The sequence below is a fragment of the Artemia franciscana genome, chromosome 11 (genome assembly GCF_032884065.1).
Source record: "Artemia franciscana chromosome 11, ASM3288406v1, whole genome shotgun sequence".
NCBI classification, from domain to species: Eukaryota; Metazoa; Arthropoda; class Branchiopoda; order Anostraca; family Artemiidae; genus Artemia; species Artemia franciscana.
In genome coordinates, this window is record NC_088873.1 from 17366443 (window position 1) to 17385790 (window position 19348).

Consider the following 19348-nt stretch of genomic DNA (forward strand, 5'->3'; position numbering starts at 1 on the left):
GCCGCCCCCCAAACCCCCAGCTTTTAAAGACTCTTTTGTACAGGTTTTTTGTTTTTTTGCTAACCCCCCGCTCTTGGCTTCGGAAAGGCCCTCTTTTAATTAACAAAAAATTGAAATGAATGAATAATGGAATAACTTCGAAAAATGTAAAGCACAAGAGGACAGGAGAACCATTGCGCCGAAACTAGTAATTAGTAACAATGAAGTCCCCCCACAAATAAAAACCTGTACAAAAGAGCCTTTAAAAGCTGGGGGTTTGGGGGGCGGCAGCCCCCCAACTGCCTCTTCTAATTCCTGTACGTTTTAAGGTTCGACTTTGGGACGCAGCCTCTTTAACTCTTTAAGAAAACGAAGGTTTTTTCATATTATTTCTGTACGTTTTTCTACAATCCATGGTGGATGTAATTTAATAATTCCTGTACTCCTCGTACAGGAATTAGGAGAGGAACCCCCCCCCCCCGCTTTTAAATCATTGTATAAAATAGAAAAAAAATAGATAGAATGACCGAAATGTTTCTTTTGCTCATAAGAAGCTAATATTCTGTTATTTCTCAAATGATAAGCTGTCCAGTTGTTATCAAAATTTTTTTGATGTTGTGAAAAAAAACCGCCCGTAAGGGACTTGAACCCTTGACCCGAGGATTAAAAGTCTCACGCTCTACCAACTGAGCTAATAACTTGCTTGTGTGTAAATATAACTTCTCAATAACTTTTAAAAATTTCAAATTAACATGGGCTCTTATGGAGAGAAATCCGTTAATTAAATAGCTAATGCGTGGTTTCTGGAGAACAGGGAAGGAGTTATCGGATCGAGCTGAAATTTCGCGGATAAGCTCCTGGGCCGTAGGGGACCTTAACTCGTGAATTTCAGCCCCATCGGACAACGTTAAAAGGGGGGGGGGGTTGGAGGGTCGAAACTTTCGGGGGGTTAAGATTTTCCTACGAAAGTTTCCAGAAAAATTACTCGGAGAATTCCGCATCGAATGAGTCTTCGTACACCCAGATCCGATGTCGGATGTGACCTGTAGGCGTCTAGGAAAAAAAAGTAAATGAATTTTAAGTGGCTATGCGTGGTTTCTGGAAAACAGGGAAGGTGTTATCGGATCAAGCTGAAATTTCGCGGATAAGCTCCTGGGCCCTAGGGGACCTTAACTTGCGAATTTCAGCCCGATCGGACAACGTTAAAGGGGGGCTGGGGTTGACGGGTCGAAACTTTCGGCCAGATTTTCCCCATGAAGGAAAAGTTGGAGGGGGATGAAATTTTGCAGGTTTCTTAGTTGGAGCTCGGGCTACGAAATGCATCCCTCCCCATCCCTCTGCGACCACTGGAACCGAAGATCGCTTAACATTGTCGTGTGTCGCCTCTTTATAGAGGCACGAGTGTGCCTCCTTGATTAATTAAAGATAGCTGATTAGAATTAGAAGATATATTTTTATTAGAAATACGAGTTTAACCATCGCGCGCTGCTGACATCTTAAAAGAAAAGAAGTTCAAAGAAGATTCACCCCCAACAAATTCTCCCACTGAAAATCCTCCTGCGGAAAATTATCTCTCCAATAAAAATTTACCCCTCGGTGGTTCTTTGCGAAAAATCCCCGTCCCCTGAAAGATTCCCCTTGAAAAATCCCCCTCCCTTCCCCGTGGATAATTTTCTCTGCGTAATAATAATTATTGTATTTTCAAATTCAAAAGTGTTCATTCGGATAAAAACAAAATTCCTCCGGATAATTTCCCCTCCAAACTGTGCTCCTGCCGGACCCCCCTCCCCCTTCGAAAAATTTTATTATCAGGAAATTCACCCAGACAATTACCCTTCATTCGGGAAAAAAATTATTCGGAAAACCTTGGTAACTCAACAACTTCTTAAAATTTCTTGGCGATTGGATGAACAACATTGCAATGCATACAGGTGAGACAGGCATACATTCGGTTTTATAAATACAAAGATTGACTAATTAAAGTCGGATTCTCGGTTCTATGCCTCATATTTCGTCACAAGTAGGAATTACTGTTTCGTCTTTAAAATGTTGAGATCAAAGTTGGATCCACTTCTAGGTAATTTTACTTTCAGGGTAATGTGTCTGTTTTGCATTTCCTGTCTGCCACCCAGCTGAATGACCGCGCAAATAATCATGTTTATCGTACACAACCTTCTGGTAAGTTTCATATTATTTCCATTTTTTTTAATAAAAAGATAAAAAAAAATGCTATTTTGAAGTACGATTTTCTTCTTGTAAAACTGTATGTATTTCCTTCTATCTTGAAATACGATTTTCTTCTTGCAAAATTGTATGTATTTCCTTCCATCTTGAAATACGATTTTCTTCCTGCAAAACTGTATGTATTTCCTTCTATCTTGAAATACGATTTTCTTTCTGCAAAATTGTATGAGCAGTAGTGTGTGATTTTTGTTTAAATGTAAGAATTTGTAAAAAAAAACTGAATTTAGCTATGCTACGATAGTTCTTAAATATACCAATCTCTCTCTCTCTCTCTCTCTCTCTCTCTCTCTCTCTCTCTCTCTCTCTCTCTCTCTCTCCCTCTATTTCTATTGTTTTCTCCGAAATTAGAAAACAATATAAAAAAGAATTTCCATTTTCCGAATTCCGAAGGTGTATTCCGTAGGTATAACTTCTGTTAAACCTAAAGCAACGCAAGATATTGGCATAAGAGTGTTGAAGGTGTGATGACCACTAGCCACTAATATAGGTAAATGCGGTTTCCACACTCCAAAAAAAGTTGCCGTACGACTCCTATCAGGGCCGCTCAGCACGGTAACTAAGAACTCGCCTTGACCTACCTTTTCGTATAGGCTAACGTCTTTAGCTTATAATTGCCCAGCCATGCATTGACAAAAGAAAACCACTGCTATGATATTCCTCCTCTCACTGGAAAAATATCTTCTACTAGAATGATGCTTCGCTTTGACCACCTTACTCCAACATAACTCGGGTTGAGCAATAATTCACTTGTAATACATAGAAAAGCTTATTTTAATTATTAGGCGAAAAACAAGTCAAAATTTCGACAAAGACGTTAGCGAAGACAAGGTAAACTCGAGCCTTTCACGGACCAAGTGGATCCTGACTAATCAGGTAAAAGTAGCATCAATGGTTTCCTATTAATTTATTTTGCCAATGTCTTGGGAATAAGATCATTGGAATAAAATTAAGATTGTGAATCATGCTTAAGAAATATTTTTGCAAATAATAATGATGATATAAGTCCATATATTTTTAGTCAGATTTAAAGAAAAATCAATACATTTAAAGAGTAGCGAAAAGCGGATTCATAAGAAAGAAAAAAATTACATTTATTTGGTAATAAAGTGGATGACATGCAATGACACCCAACAAGAGTATTTGCATAATTTTTGGAAACGGGGGAAAGTCACCCAATAAGCGGTGCAATCTAGATTAAAATTTTGCCATCAAATCCAGCCTGTCTGTGCCCTAAAGGTAAGTTTCGATCCATCATTTCCAAAAATACTAAATTTGATACTTTCCCTGGACAAATAATCATGGACATGTGTTTATTTTTTGTTTTATTTTTTGCTTTTTTTCTGCAATTGTGACAGTGCTGAACGAGTGATTGTTTTTTATTTATTTATTTTTTTTTTTTTTTTTTTTTTTTTTTTTTTTTTTTTTTTTTTTTTTTTTTTTTTTTTTTTTTTTTTTTTTTTTTAGTGTTTCCACTTACGCTGTAAAGGGTGCTTCAGTAATGGTGCCTCAAGGCAGTGACATGCTTGGATTTTTGACAATTGATTTTAGTTCCTGTTATGTCACTTTTCTTTGTCCAATGGATGGTGTTAAATGTATTTAATCTTGCAACTGAACATTTGTAAGAACGATTGTTGTGAACTCCCAGCACCTTTAAGCATTTTTTAGCTTCTGTAATATTTCATTTTACAAACTTAAAGATTTAAGTTTATTATAAACTTCGCGATAAGTTGAACATGAAACCCAAAATTACTTGGAAAGCTGCCTAGTGATGACTTACACTGTAAACCCTGTACTTGGTATAATGTTTGGAGCACGAGAGGATAGATAATGGAGCAATGGAGTACGTAATGACAGATTCGTTACTCGAGATTGTGGTTTGAGAAAGAGCTCAAATGTAGAAAAAATGTCACTTTAGGCTTTTTTAACCAATATATTAGACGATCGGACCGCAAGTTTTCGTAAAAGTTTAGCCCCCCCCCCTGCTCCAACATAGCCTTGTCTAGTGGTTTCTCATTCCTCATCAGTTGAAATAGCCAGTTTTTAACTATGAATGTATTAACTATGTTTGATCGTTTGTGGAGTGTTGGATTATTTTCTGGTTGTCTTAGGGGAGAGGGGGAAGTGTAGGAAAAAGGTATATTCGGCTGAGAAGGGAGGAGGATTATTATTCCTTGATTCTCTGTGTGTTTGTTTATACAAGGTGCAAACATGACGAAGTCTTGAAAAGTGTATATGCCGTGTCCGTTAAATCTTCGTTCCAATAAGCCCTCTCCCAAGACTCGTTGACCACTGGTTTGATGCAATTGCTTGTTCCAAAAAAAACACTTGCTCTTAAAATACTTAAATAAAATATGAAAGTCCCTATTTTTGGTGATAGGCTAATGTCTCAGTTCGCATGTTCTAATTTGTTGAATTGGAGGTTTTTTCGGTCCCCTCTCTCTTAAATTGCAAAACAATTTGTTTGACCACAATGGCCTTCCATTTATAGTTAAACTGACATGAAATTATAAAAATGGCAAAAAAATTCTAATTGAGAGCGTTGTCTTAAAAAAATAACTTTTTTGCGTATAAATTTCTGGATATTTCGGCTTTATATCTGGCAGTCTTTACCAACAGGTATACAAAAGAAAAAAGTAGATAAAATCAATTACCAAATACTAATAGCATAAAAAGATGAGAAAGACGCACAAAAGCTATTAAAAGGAATTGTAAGCTTGGATATTTCTCATCCAGTATTTATAGTCCAACTTTGAATAAACCCGAGCCGTAGTTCCGAAAATTTCTGGATGTGGTTTTCACACTGGTTTTAGACGGGACTTGAAAAAAAGAAGGGGAACTTAGATGTACTTTGAAAGACTCGTGGTCCCTTAAAAGACAGAAATCCCCTTGCGGAGCTCATGATATGCCCCCCCCCAAAAAAAAACCTTCATCATATGTGCGAGTCAGTATTAATATAATACTTTACGTATTATATTATATACGTATATAATTATTTACGTATATAATAATATAATACGTAAAATCTTTTACGTTGGTGCTCATAATTTTTTTCTTTAACAAAAAGGGAGCTATCACCCCGCATTGTTGCGGGTGCTGCGGGACTGTCTAGCCCTGCAGAACCCTATTTACTGATCATTCATATCTATTATAGTCCATTTATTGTCCAGCTTGGAATAAACCTAACAACCTTCATTCAAGTCTTCCTCATTATTGTAAGTAGTTTGGATTAAGACAAGTCTTTGCATGCCAGAGTTCGCACTTACAATATATGTACCTGTGTCTGGCAGGAATGTTTTACTTAGGCTAAAAGCTTTTTCTTTTTTTTTAGGCAACGCACCAAGGCATGCTGATTCTTATTTGTCTCCTTTGGAAGATGCATATTTTACAATTGCTCTTGGATCAAGCGTTCAACTCATAAAACTAGGGAAAGTAGGACAAGTTCCCGTGTTTTGTGAGCTAAGTTATGGCTCACTAGTTGGAAGGATATGGGGAGGTCTAATGCCTGGAGCACTTAGGTGAGTGATTTATAATGACTCTTGGATCAATCGTTCAACTCATAAAACTAGGGAAACTAGTAGAAGTTCTCGTCTTTAGTGAGCTTAGCTGTGGCTTACTAGTTGGAAGCATATGGGGAGGTATAATGCCTAGAGCACATAGGTGAGTGACTTACAATGGCTATTGGATCAAGCAATCAACTCATAAGACTAGGGAAAGTAGGACAAGTTCCCGTGTTCTGTGAGCTAAGTTATGGCTCACTAGTTGGAAGGATATGTGGAGATTTAATGCCTGGAGCACTTAGGTGAGTGACTTACAGTGGCAATTGGACCAATCGTTCAACTCATAAAACTTGGGAAAGTAGGACAAATTCCCGTGTTTAGTGAGGTAAGCTGTGGCTTACTAGTCGAAAGCATATGGGGAGGTCTAATGCCTGCAGCACATCGGTGAGTGATTTACAATGGCTATTGGATCAAGCAATCAACTCATAAAACTAGAGAAAGTAGGACAAGTTCCCATGTTCTGTGAGATAAGTTATGGCTCACTAGTTGGAAGGATATGGGGAGGTCTAATGCCTGGAGCACTTAGGTGATTGATTTACAATGGCTTTTGGATCAAGCAATCAACTCATAAAACTAGGGAAAGTAGGACAAGTTTCCGTGTTTTGTGAGCTAAATTATGGCTCACTAGTTGGAAGGATATGGGGGGGGGGGTGTCTAATGCCTAGAGCACATAGATGAGTGATTTACAATGACTCTTGGATCAATCGTTCAACTCATAAAACTAGGGAAACTAGTAGAAGTTCCCGTGTTTAGTGAGCTAAGCTGTGGCTTACTAGTTGGAAGCATATGGGGAGGGCTAATGCCTGAAGTAAATAGGTGAGTGATTTACAATGACTATTGGATCAGGTAATCAACTCATAAAACCAGGGAAAGTAGGACAAGTTCCCTGGTTTTGTGAGCTAAGTTATGGCTCACTAGTTGGAAGGATATGGGAAGGTCTAGTGCCTGGAGCACTTAGGTGAGTGATTTAAAATGGCTCTTGGATCAAGCATTCAGCTCATAAAACTAGGGAAATTAGTACAAGTTTCCGTGTTAAGTGAGCTAAGTTATGGCTCACTAGTTGGAAGGATTCGGGAAGGTCTAATGCCTGGAGCACTTAGGCGAGTGATATACAACATCTCATCTAACGCATAAGGGAATAAACCTTGAGAAAAATCTTGTCGGTAATTTCAATTCATAGAACCTGTATTCCTATATAGCTGAGCAGAATACTGGTAACAATAATTTGTTCTTTGTATCCTGGACCGCCAATTGGGGAAAGGGACTAGATTTGTTTTTCCTCCCCAAAGTTTAGAATTTTTTTCTGTGTTGAAGGAAACTCTCCATTTGCCAATTAAAATTTGAAAACACCTGTTTTTGTAATCATTCCCCTCTGGATTTTGATGTTTTTTTTATATCTATCGGAAAAAAAAATCCTTGCAACCCTCTACAATTTCGTGAATTGGCGCCCCTGTTTATATTTTCTTGTTGAGGTTTTCAATAGATATGTTTTTCAAGTGTTTTTAAGGAGGATTGGTTACTTTTTCATTTGTAATTTGAGTCTTTTGTTTAAAAGAAAAATTTTTACAGGTAGTAAAATATTTTTAATAGAAATATTTTTAATTGTTGTTAGTTAGCTTAATTGAAACTTTTACATGGAGAGTGATTTTTTTCAAGGAGGATTCCTTACTTTTTCAGTTGTAATTTGAGTCTTTTGTTTAAAAAAAAAATCCCTACAGGTAGTAAAATACTGTGCCCCTGAGATTGATCTGGAAGATCTCTTTTCGTTAAAAACCGGAAAATTATGGCAAGAAGATGATATTTTGCTGTTTTGACGAACCTGGGGGCTTGAAAATAGCTCCTCGCCCCGCCTTAGAGATTGAGTTCATGTGTATCTACTCATTTGTTTTAATTCCTCAAAATCTGTCACACTTTAGTACTTTCTAGGATTTTAGTATAAAATGAAGATCCGGACAACTAACTTTTGCTAGTTTTTGACTTTTTAGAGCACTCTCAATTAGTAGCATTAATTCAGGAAAATAATTTGGACGAGGGAGAGGGAAAATGGATTTGTACAAAATCTGAAGGGGGGATTTTATTTCTTTTCCAACGTTTTGATGAAAATATGAAAGGAAGCAGTTTTTTTAATCTTTGGGACGCTTGCCCCTCCTATTGATGCCACTGCAGTCAAGAGTACATCAGAAAGAAGAAAAATACAAAAAGTAATATGAATTACATTTTGTTAGCTACGATTTGAAGTTAATTTTGACCTAAAAATGCTGGTTTGGCACTTTTAAATGAGCGTATAATAATGTTAAATTGGTATCCGTGGATATATGTCACTCAGGGGCGTAACCAGAATCCAGTTTTGGGAATAGTTAAAACCAATTAAGGGGGGGGGGGGTAACTATGAAATTATTTTTTTTAGTCATTATATAGACAAAATGGATATTCAATTTTTTTTTAATGGGTAGGGTCTCCTCTCTGTATTCCCCCCCTGGCCACTTCAATGACCATATTTTAAACTAACTGCCTGTAGTATTTGACTTAAGACAACTTTTCTCATCCTACTTGATGGGGTATGAGATACTAGACAATCTTTCTTGACACACTGTGTTTTCAACAGTCTTTATTGAAACACTGGACAATCTTTCTTCCACTTGATTGTACATATTATTTTTCAATGTCTTAACATTCTACGTAATTTAAACTTTTTACAATACGATAAAAGAACGATATCATTCTAAAATAGGCTACTTCAAAAAGAGTTGTTTAAATAGAAAGCATCTAACTCTCAACGTTTGCTTGCGAATAATCTTTCTCTTAGGGTCAACTTTTAATTAGACATAAAGCGTCTCGTGTTGTCGTCCAAGTACATTTGAAAAGAGAAGGTGGGATCCGCACAAAGATATGTGAGAAAAAAATTCTTTTTTTTTTTGTGGTCACAGCCAGTAATAAGAATTTTCTTAATAATTTGTATAAAAATTGCCCAAAAATTTGGGAAAATCTAGGATATCTGGGGACGAGCGAGTCGCGAGGCCCCTTTTGTACGTTTCTGCCACATTTCTTCCCTTTTTTTTTCTCTGTGATACCGACTTAAATTTCGAGCCTGTTCTAATTTCCACTGCCTTTGTTCTAATTCTAGTTCAGTTTCCGTCCATCCTCCAAATCATATTATACATTAGTTATTAACAGCTACATTATACATTATTCATTATCACTTATTATTATAAAGTATTTACTTTTTAAATAGATTATGTGTAATTTGAATATTTTTATATATATATTCAGATCAGGGAAGTCAGCAGCGTCTTTTGTTGATACTGTCCAAATCGTGTCTTTTTCCAATGATGACGTTTTAATATTTGGACTAACTCACGACATCAAACTCCATGTCTGGAACGCTGTCACTCATGAGTACAAGGGGGTATATGAACTCGAAAAAAAGGACTACGCTATTGGACGTAAGAATATTTTTCATATTCATGTAAGATATATTATGTGTAATAATATGTAGATATATGAAATTATATGAAGATATATAAAAGTATGTGAATATATTACATGCAAGATATATTATGTACATATTTATGCACTTATATAAGATTTATAGGTACCTGCAATTAAAGCCAGTTGCTAATGAAGTGAAACAAGTCTTTGTTAATTTGCCCTTAAGTCTTTATAGAGGAAAGTCGTTTTTAAGTGTTTTGTTGTTTTTAGCTGTTCTCACACACACAATGTACTATACATACACCTTGATTTATAACTTGGTCTAGTTTTTTTTTAGCATTATTCAGAAGTTAAAAAAAAATTCAATGGGAGAGGGTATATAGCTTATACTTTAAGAGTCTGGAGGTTTGAAACTAATGCTTTGAACTATGTCAGAAAACTCCAGATTGACACACGAAGGAACACACTTAGAAAACAGTAGGGAAAATTATCTCAAGATAGTGGAAATCAGTTCAGTGTAGTTTTCCAAGTGTGGTTCTTCGTTTGTGGTGGAAAGGCAGTGTTGTCTTCGTCATTATTTTACTCCAGACTGACAATCAAAATTAAGAAAAATCGTACAAATAAAATTTCTGGATATGTACGCTGGCGGGTCCAGGAGGGGGTCGGGGCCTAATGACATGAAAGATGTCTTTGTTAATTTGCCCTTGTGCTATACAGGAAAGTAGTTTTTAAGTGTTTTGTTGTTTTTAGTCTAATTTTTGTACGAGACACCAGTTACGGCAGTAGTGTTAGCTGTTCTCATACACGCAATGTACTGTATATATAATATATATATATATATATATATTATATTAATATATATATATATATATATATATATATATATATATATATACATATATATATATATATATATATATATATATATATATATATATATATATATATATATATATATATATATATATCTCAACATTTTGTATCAAAGTGTCCGTCTATTTGTTTTTCCGTTCGCTGAGTTGCAGCTCAACGGCTTAAGATAGAAGTGTTAAATCTTCTGGAACGAATCTTCTAAATGGGCGAATCCTTCTTAAATATACTATAAGTTTTGTAAATTGTGCAAAAATTGAAAAAATTTTTATTATAAGATATAATTTAAGAAATGTTGCTTAGGGTGACATCGTAATCCTTCGTTTTTTGAAAGGGCCAAAGGCCTGATCGAAGGGGGCAGCAACCAAAAGCCAGCGAAGTCATGTTTCTGGTTTCGTGTGCAGTGAAGAATCAGCTAAACTAATCAAGCTGGAAATGTGGAAAATTATACTAAAGAATTTTGGAACCGTTATAACGGTGACGAAAACAATGGTGACGGGCAGCGACGAAAAGCCAGCGAATTCGTGTTTCTGGTTTCGTGTGCACTGAAGAATCAGTTAAATAAATCAAGCTGGAAATTTGGAAAATTATATTGAAGAATTTTGGAACCAAAGAACCAGCAAAAATGAGGTGTGCACTTGTTTGATTGTTTATCGGTGTGCTTGTTTATCCGGAGTGTAACTTCGAAAACTAAGTGGAGCAAAAATGAAAGGAACGATTTATTGTGTATTTTTCTGTATTTGAAATTCAAACGCAAATATATTTTTAGTATAAATATGCTTAGACGCGATAATAATTTATTTTGTTTCTAATTTGGATTCAGAATCCTTGTATTTGAAATTTAAGTGTTAGAGAAATACGATGCAAGTGAGAAGAAACATAAAATAAAATGAATGTAGTCAGTTTCGATTCCATGAGCCTGGTAGGTTTTACTTTGGAGGTTTCTTTGCAAAGGGGTCAACTGATTTTTTAATGTGTCAATATAGTCCCCACAGCAAAATACTTCGAAGTCACTTGAAGATTGGCGACATTATTCTACCCCTCTAACCCAGGTTAGTTTTCTGCGGTGTCCGTTGTTATATCTACGATATTAAATATGCTGATGCTATATTTTGGGGGGATAAACATGCATTTTCAATTTGCTGATTGTCATCAAATTCTGTTGAATCTTCTTTAATTCAAACGTAATTTTTCTTTGCAGAAAATGTGCATAAAATGGCGTCTTGGGTAGATCCTGAAGACATGAACAATTTAATAGTTAGCCTTTCTCTGCACGACTCAAAAGAATTTCAAGTGTATGAGATTGCGTATATTGGTGGCGTATTCACTTTCAGTTTCAAGTTTGCTATACAAACTGCTAAGGTAAGCTCTTCCCTCTATCTCCCTATTTCTGTCTCTCTCTCTCTCTGTCTCTCTCTCTCTCTCTCTCTCTCTCTCTCTCTCTCTCCTCTCTCTCTCTCTCTCTCTCTCTCTCTCTCTCTCTCTCCTCTCTCTCTCTCTCTCTCTCTCTCTCTCTCTCTCTCTCTCTCTCTCTCTCTCTCTCTCTCTCTCTTATTTTCTCTTTCCTTCTGTCGTTCTCTATCCGTCTCTCTTTCTCCCTCTTTCTTTGTATTTTTGAACAATTGGATCTTTCTTTAATCAATCACTTTTGACTCTTAAAAAGAGCACTAGAACATATGATTGTCCAATCCAATGAACCCTCTTCTAAATTTCTATGATCCCCCTTTCTGTACGAAGTGACAAAAATGAAATATATATAATTCACATCGTTCTTTATTAAGTGTCCCTACACGAGGGCACTTGACAAGCTTTACTCTGTAAATCTATACAAGCCTTGATGTGCGTTTTTTCTTTCAAGCACTTCTGTATGTTTTGTTGACCTCAAGAAAGCCTGAACAAATTGTAATTTTTTTTATAAATTAGCCAGAAATACACCAGACGAGTGAAGTAAAATTCAAGCGTTATTTAAATGAATGGAATTTAAATAAGCCTTAAACGAGTTTCTATCCTTTTATTTTAGTTCTTTTCAGGCCCGGATTAAAAAAAGTTTCAATTAAAGTATCCGTCTCGACATTCGTCGACATTGGTTCAATCCTTTTCGTATTGTTTAGAGTATATCGAAAAAAACAACAACAACTGAGATCGGCAAAAAAAAACAAAACAAGAACAAACATATCAATTTTAAAGCCGTATTGGCTGATAAAAGTTTGAATATTTTCAACTCTGGGAGGCCAATAAAATAGCCATGAAGTTGGCAATATAGCGTGGTGACGGATCAGCTTTACTTCTATGTCATCCTAGAGACATTACTTTTGAAAGTTTGTTATTCATTTGCTTTAGTTTAGGTTAAATTATCCTCGTTTTATATTCTGGTGTGGTAGATTCCCGAATCAGGCCCGAATCAGAGAGTCTAGGTGTTTCCCCCGTAGAAAATTTTTCTCCACGGCACCATAATCCCCTTCGATAATTTTGAATGTTCATTAGAGGGAATATTAAAAGTTTTACTGACCTAACTGAGTCAGATGCGATGTTATAGGGTTGCCTATAGTAAAGAGCGATAAGGGTCTAATATATTATTACTTTTTTTCCCAGAGACCTTTCATATGGAAGGGGTGGTCGTATGAACTTCGGAGGGGCATTATTCAATTGCAAATTAAAAGTTCTTGTAGCTTTTTAAATATTTGAGAGTGATTGGAGGGCAACAAGCTACAGCCCACACCTTTTTTTTCCCTGAACATATTCGATAAAAATTTTAAGATAGCCATTTTGTTCAAAATAACTCAAGGTCAAATAACCATGCCTCCAGGTTTAATCCTCCCCCTTCCAACCCACAGGGGAAGCGCTAGAAGGTATGCCGTATAAACTTAGGAGGGGGCTCATTCAATTGGAAATTGTAAGTTCCAGTGCCTTTTTTGAAGACTTAAAAGTAATCGGAGGGCAACTACCCCCTCCCAAGCCATTGCTTACTGTTGTTAGGAAGGGGTCAGGTACCTCAAATGCTGTATTTTAATGCCAAAACATCCTAATTCCCATTGAGCCTTCAGGTAAATACAGAATTAGTTCTAAGGAGATAGGGGAGGTGGGGTGGATGTAGAAATTGATATTTAGTCCCACTTGATTTCTGGGAATATTTCTGGTCTACGCTATTACTATGAAAGTAAAGAGTAATATTAAACCCCAAAATTTGCAGAATCTGTTTCGCATAGGAAGGGGGCTGTCCCTTTTTCATCCCCAACCTCCCCCTCGTGGTCGTAGAAACTTTGGAGAATTCTCGTTTGATCGGAAATTGAGTATTTTAGTCCTTTTTATAAGTCAAAAATATTGGAGACCAGTCCCTGTCCTAAAATTTTTGATATCCGGTCCTTTGGGTTATTTAATCGAATTTTTTAGGTATCTATTATTACTTTCTCTGGCTGTTCAATTTTGCGCAAGGGGGAATTTTCCGAGGGGGGGGGGGGTGACGCCAGATCCCCTAATTAGGGCTCTTACAAGATAAGGGTCTTCATTTTATATGCAAAATTGTTTCGACAGTTGTTATAATACTTACACGGGGCTGAAAGTCTTTCCTTTCGCAGATATAAGAAAATTTATATGTTTCTTTTTGTGTTAGGATTTTGTCTCACTTTATGACAATATTTGTCTCTACTTTGTTGAAATACATATACAATAAAAAAAAGGTAAGTAGAGGTAAGACGCAAATCTAGATCAATAATTCAAAATCTTTTTCAATAATTCAAAATCTTATTTCCTGCGATGAATAAGACTAGTAAATTCAACTGCTAAGAAATTAATTTACCTTAATTATTTACTTTATTTGCTTCGTTAATCTACCTTATTAATGAGTTCTTTATTAATTTGTTTGCGGTAGGAATTGTTGAATATACAATACCAGATTTAAGAGGTTTGCATTGTTCTTCAAAAATAGCATTAAATGTTGTTTGTTCCTCCCTGTGACTTGTAGTTACACCTTTTCTCTTTTTGTATATAATTATATATAAGATTTGTTTTTATATTTAGATACCTCTATTTTATTTGAAGATGTTTGGTTTCCTTTCAGTTCTTTTCCCTTATTTATGGGTAATGGCAACCCTAAATTTCTATCTTATCTCTCAGTTTCCTTTTTTCTCTTTCGTTGAAATCCATTTTTTTTTTGCTTTTTCTTATGAAGGTGTGGCTGTGTACTTTGCGATTTTGTCTTTGAGTGATTGGATCATACTCTTTTAATGAATAATTTGAAATTGTTTTCTAAAAAAAGATTTTTTTTTTAACGGAAAAGTAAAAAAGTTATATTAAAACGTTTGACGAGCAAAAATAAGGTCATATGTTGGTCTAAATTGAAAACGGAAAAAAATCGCTAACAATGGATAAATATATCCCAAAACGAAAAGAAATCAAATGATTTATTACATCAATCACTAAGATAAAAAGTAATAAAGTATAGATGAATAGATGAAAAAAGAATAAAAAGTATAGATGAATTCTAAAATAAAGAGAAAGTAAGATGGTCAATCGAAACAAAACTACATCAAATAGAAATTAAAATAAACAGGAGAAGAGCGACCACCCCTTAAAAATTTTGAAGGCCAGATTGTTATTTGGGCTTTATCTCAAGACTAATCAAAGTTTACAAGTAAAAGTAATGCTATCACCCCCTCTTTTTTCTTAAACCCTCCAAACGGTTTGAGTGTCACTTGTATTTCCTTAAAAACAATATGTATTTAGAAGATTATGGTTTTTATTTGTCAAAACATCAACAATAACAAATACCATAATGAGCAAGATAAAAAAAAAGAATAACCAATAACATGAAAGTAGACTGACTGTTTAATTATTAATTATTTTATTAACTATGAATATAATTATGTTAATTCCTGGCAATTTCAGCAGTTTTGTTTTTCGTTATTATAACTATTACAGACCAAATTTCGTAAGTATATTTTGTTTTTAGTAAAGCGCAAGTGACAGCTACAACGGTGTTCATGGCTTACTAGATTTGTATTAAATAAGAAAAACTTTGGTTTTTCAAATAAATAATTACTTAAATTGGGCTTACAAGACCACATCACACAATCTAAAACACCAATAAAAGGTGTTTTAAAACACCAAAAACAGGAAATTTTTTTCCGTTTTCAACACCAATAAAAGGGTGTGCGAAAGCACAGGATGGCTGGCCCCCAACCCCCCATTGCACTTCCTGGCTGAAGGGCCAAGAAACGGAGATCAGCACCGCCGGTACGGACTGTAAAGTCTAATGCCGTATCCTTTACCTTTACCTTTACCTTATTGATGGCAAACAGAATTGAAAATGTTTTAAGTCGTTGTTGAAGTTGAATTTAATAAACGTTTTAAAATGAACCATGAAATATATACTAAAAAATTTGGTTTTTTTGGTGGAAAATAATGTATGTGTTCAATACCAGGGTGGTGACAAGGCCAGATTTCAATACTAATGATACTAGATTACATAAAATAATTTTTTGTGGCACATAGTGAAAACAAACTCCTCCTAGTACAAAAAGCGTACTAAATATAAACATATAAGCATTTTTTTTTCAGAGAATTCATTATATTTAAATGAATAAATTAAAATTTCTAAAGCTACCTAAAACGTAACTGCTTTGAGTTCTTGCTGTATTTGGTAGACGGTAATCTGGTAATCTTGTAAAAAAAAAAACGATAACTGTATTTGGTAATCTCTCTTCAATGTGTTCATTTCACTCTCCGAGATATATATATATATATATATATATATATATATATATATATATATATATATATATATATATATATATATATATATATATATATATATTCCATGTTTAAACCGTCTTGATAAAAGCGCTCTCTATACTCATTGATCGCAGCAGTAAGATTAGTAAACAAAAATCGAGATAAGGGTCCGAGAAATACATACTCAGAGACATGTTGTTTCCCTGATTTTAATAGACTTTCAATAAATTCAACACGTCTTCGCAGTTGTTAGGTGTTTTATCTATATATATAAAAATAAGTTGTCTGTGGATCGTGGATCAGGTGACGTCATGTTTGTCCGCATATGACGTCTGAATTATTTCACACTAATACAAAAGAAGAAAAAAACCAAAAAAGGTAAAAACTACAAAAAAAACTAAAAAGAAAAAAAAACTAAAAAAGCTAAAAAACTAAAAAAAACTAAAAAAAAGGTAAAAATCTAATAACTAAAAAAAAACTGAAAAAAATAAAAAAAGGCAAAAACTACAAAAAAAATAAAAACTAATAAAAAAACTAAAAAAGCTAAAAAACTAAAAAAACTAAAAAAAACTAAAAAAAGGTAAAAAACTAAAAAAAACTAAAAACTAAAAAAGAAAAAAACTAAAAAAAAGGAAAAAACTGAAAAATAAAAGAGAAAAAGAAAACTAAAAAAATATGAATAAATATATATAAAAATAAGTTGTTTGTGGGTTATGTCTGTCTGTCTGTCTGTCGAGTGACGTCGTGTTTGTCCGCATATGACGTCTGAATTATTTCACACTAATACAAAAGAAGAAAAAAAACTAAAAAAGGTAAAAACTACAAAAAAAACTAAAAAGAAAAAAAACTAAAAAAGCTAAAAAACTAAAAAAAACTAAAACAAGGTAAAAAACTAAAAACTAAAAAAAACTGAAAAAACTAAAAAAAGGCAAAAACTAAAAAAAAAACTAAAAACTAATAAAAAAACTAAAAAAGCTAAAAAACTAAAAAAAACTAAAAACACTAAAAAAGGTAAAAAACAAAAAAAAAACTAAAAACTAAAAAAGAAAAAACTAAAAAAAAAGGAAAAAACTGAAAAATAAGAGAAAAAGAAAACTAAAAAAATATTAATAAATATAAAAAATATAAATATAAATATAATATAAATTAGCAATCAACAAAGCACCGAGACACAAATGACGACCGGGACACAGGGAGTATAAATGACGACCAGGACATGAGTAAAAAAAAAAACTAAAAAAACTAAAAAAAAGACCAGGACACCGGGACACAAGGAATATAAATGACGCCCGGGACACTCAAAGAGAAATCACAGACTGGAACACCGGGACACAAATGACCACCGGGACACAGGGAATATAAATGACGACCGGGACACAGGGACATAACTACAAAGGGGACGCCGGGGTGCACAGGGGGATATATAAATGACGATGGCGACTCAGGGAATGGTCGATTAGCAATCACCATCAACAAAGCTCAAGGGCAATCATTAGAATCATGAGGTATAGATCTGAATACGGATTGTTTTCCCATGGACCATTATATGTTGCATGTTCAAGAGTCGGTAAACCTGAAAATCTATTTATATGCACAGACAATGGGACAGCAAAGAATGTTGTATATTCGCAAGTTTTACGTAGTTAAAAACATATATATATATACTAGCTGTTGGGGTGGCGCTTCGCGCCCCCCAAGCCCCCCCGCGCGCGTAAGTCGTTACGCGCCATATTAGTTACGCGCCATTGTAGTTGTGTCCCTATGTCCCACCTGTGAATATAGATAGATATATATATATGTATATATATATATATATATATATATATATATATATATATATATATATATATATATATATATATATATATATATATATATATATATATATATATATATATATATATATATATATATATATATATATATATGTTTTTTACTACGTAAAACTTGCGAATATACAACATTCTTTGCTGTCCCATTGTCTGTGCATATAAATAGATTGTCAGGTTTACCGACTCTTGAACATGCAACATATAATGGTCCATGGGAAAACAATCCGTATTCAGATCTATACCTCATGATTCTAATGATTGCCCTTGAGCTTTGTTGATGGTGATTGCTAATCGACCATTCCCTGAGTCGCCATCGTCATTTATATACCCCCCTGTGCACCCCGGCGTCCCCTTTGTAGTTATGTCCCTGTGCCCCGGTCGTCATTTATATTCCCTGTGTCCCGGTGTTCCAGTCTGTGATTTCTCTTCCGGGCGTCATTTATATTCCTTGTGTCCCGGTGTCCCGGTCGTCATTTATATCCCCCTGTGCCCCCCGGCGTCCCCATTGTAGTTGTGTCCCTGTGTCCCGGTCGTCATTTATATTCCCTGTGTCCCGGTCGTCATTTGTATCCCGGTGTCCCGGTCTGTATATACATTCGTTTTTTAGTTTTGTTTTTCTCCTTTATTTTTTTTCCTTTTTTCTTTTTTTTCTTTTTTAGTTTATTTAGATTTTTAGATTTCTTAGTTTTTTTATTAGTTTTTAGTTTTTTTTTTACTTATGTCCTGGTCGTCATTTATACTCCCTGTGTCCCGGTCGTCATTTGTGTCTCGGTGCTTTGTTGATTGCTAATTTATATTATATTTATATTTATATTTTTTATATTTATTAATATTTTTTTAGTTTTCTTTTTCTCTTATTTTTTAGTTTTTTCCTTTTTTTTTAGTTTTTTCTTTTTTAGTTTTTAGTTTTTTTTTGTTTTTTACCTTTTTTTAGTTTTTTTTTAGTTTTTTTAGTTTTTTAGCTTTTTTAGTTTTTTTTATTAGTTTTTAGTTTTTTTTAGTTTTTGCCTTTTTTTAGTTTTTTCAGTTTTTTTTAGTTTTTAGTTTTTTACCTTTTTTTATTTTTTTTTAGTTTTTTAGCTTTTTTAGTTTTTTTTATTTTTATTTTTTTTTGTAGTTTTTACCTTTTTTAGTTTTTTTTCTTCTTTTGTATTAGTGTGAAATAATTCAGACGTCATATGCGGACAAACACGACGTCACTCGACAGACAGACAGACAGACATAACCCACAAACAACTTATTTTTATATATATTTATTCATATTTTTTTAGTTTTCTTTTTCTCTTTTATTTTTCAGTTTTTTCCTTTTTTTTAGTTTTTTTCTTTTTTAGTTTTTAGTTTTTTTTTTAGTTTTTTACCGTTTTTTAGTTTTTTTTAGTTTTTTTTAGTTTTTTAGCTTTTTTAGTTTTTTTATTAGTTTTTATTTTTTTTGTAGTTTTTGCCTTTTTTTATTTTTTTCAGTTTTTTTTTAGTTATTAGATTTTTACCTTTTTTTATTTTTTTTTAGTTTTTTAGCTTGTTTAGTTTTTTTTTCTTTTTAGTTTTTTTTGTAGTTTTTACCTTTTCTAGTTTTTTTCTTCTTTTGTATTAGTGTGAAATAATTCAGACGTCATATGCGAACAAACATGACGTCACCTGATCCACAGATCCACACACAGACAACTTATTTTTATATATATATATAGATATATAGATAGATAGATAGAT

The 19348-nt window shown here is 33.9% G+C and overlaps 1 protein-coding gene across 5 annotated transcripts in view; it reads left to right on the forward strand.

Annotated features, from left to right (window-relative positions):
• Positions 1-19348, forward strand: part of LOC136032902 (nuclear pore complex protein Nup160-like) — a 114783-nt gene that overhangs the window by 13450 nt on the left and 81985 nt on the right. For 3 of the 5 annotated variants that reach the window (XM_065713337.1, XM_065713335.1, XM_065713338.1), the window contains 4 exons: positions 2073-2157; positions 5552-5738; positions 9051-9223; positions 11281-11441. In XM_065713337.1, coding sequence (XP_065569409.1) covers positions 2073-2157; positions 5552-5738; positions 9051-9223; positions 11281-11441 — 606 coding nt within the window. Of the gene's footprint in view, positions 1-2072; positions 2158-5551; positions 5739-6146; positions 6307-6737; positions 6881-9050; positions 9224-11280; positions 11442-19348 lie in introns of those variants that run through there. The other 2 variants (XM_065713339.1, XM_065713340.1) reach the window with 2 other exon arrangements.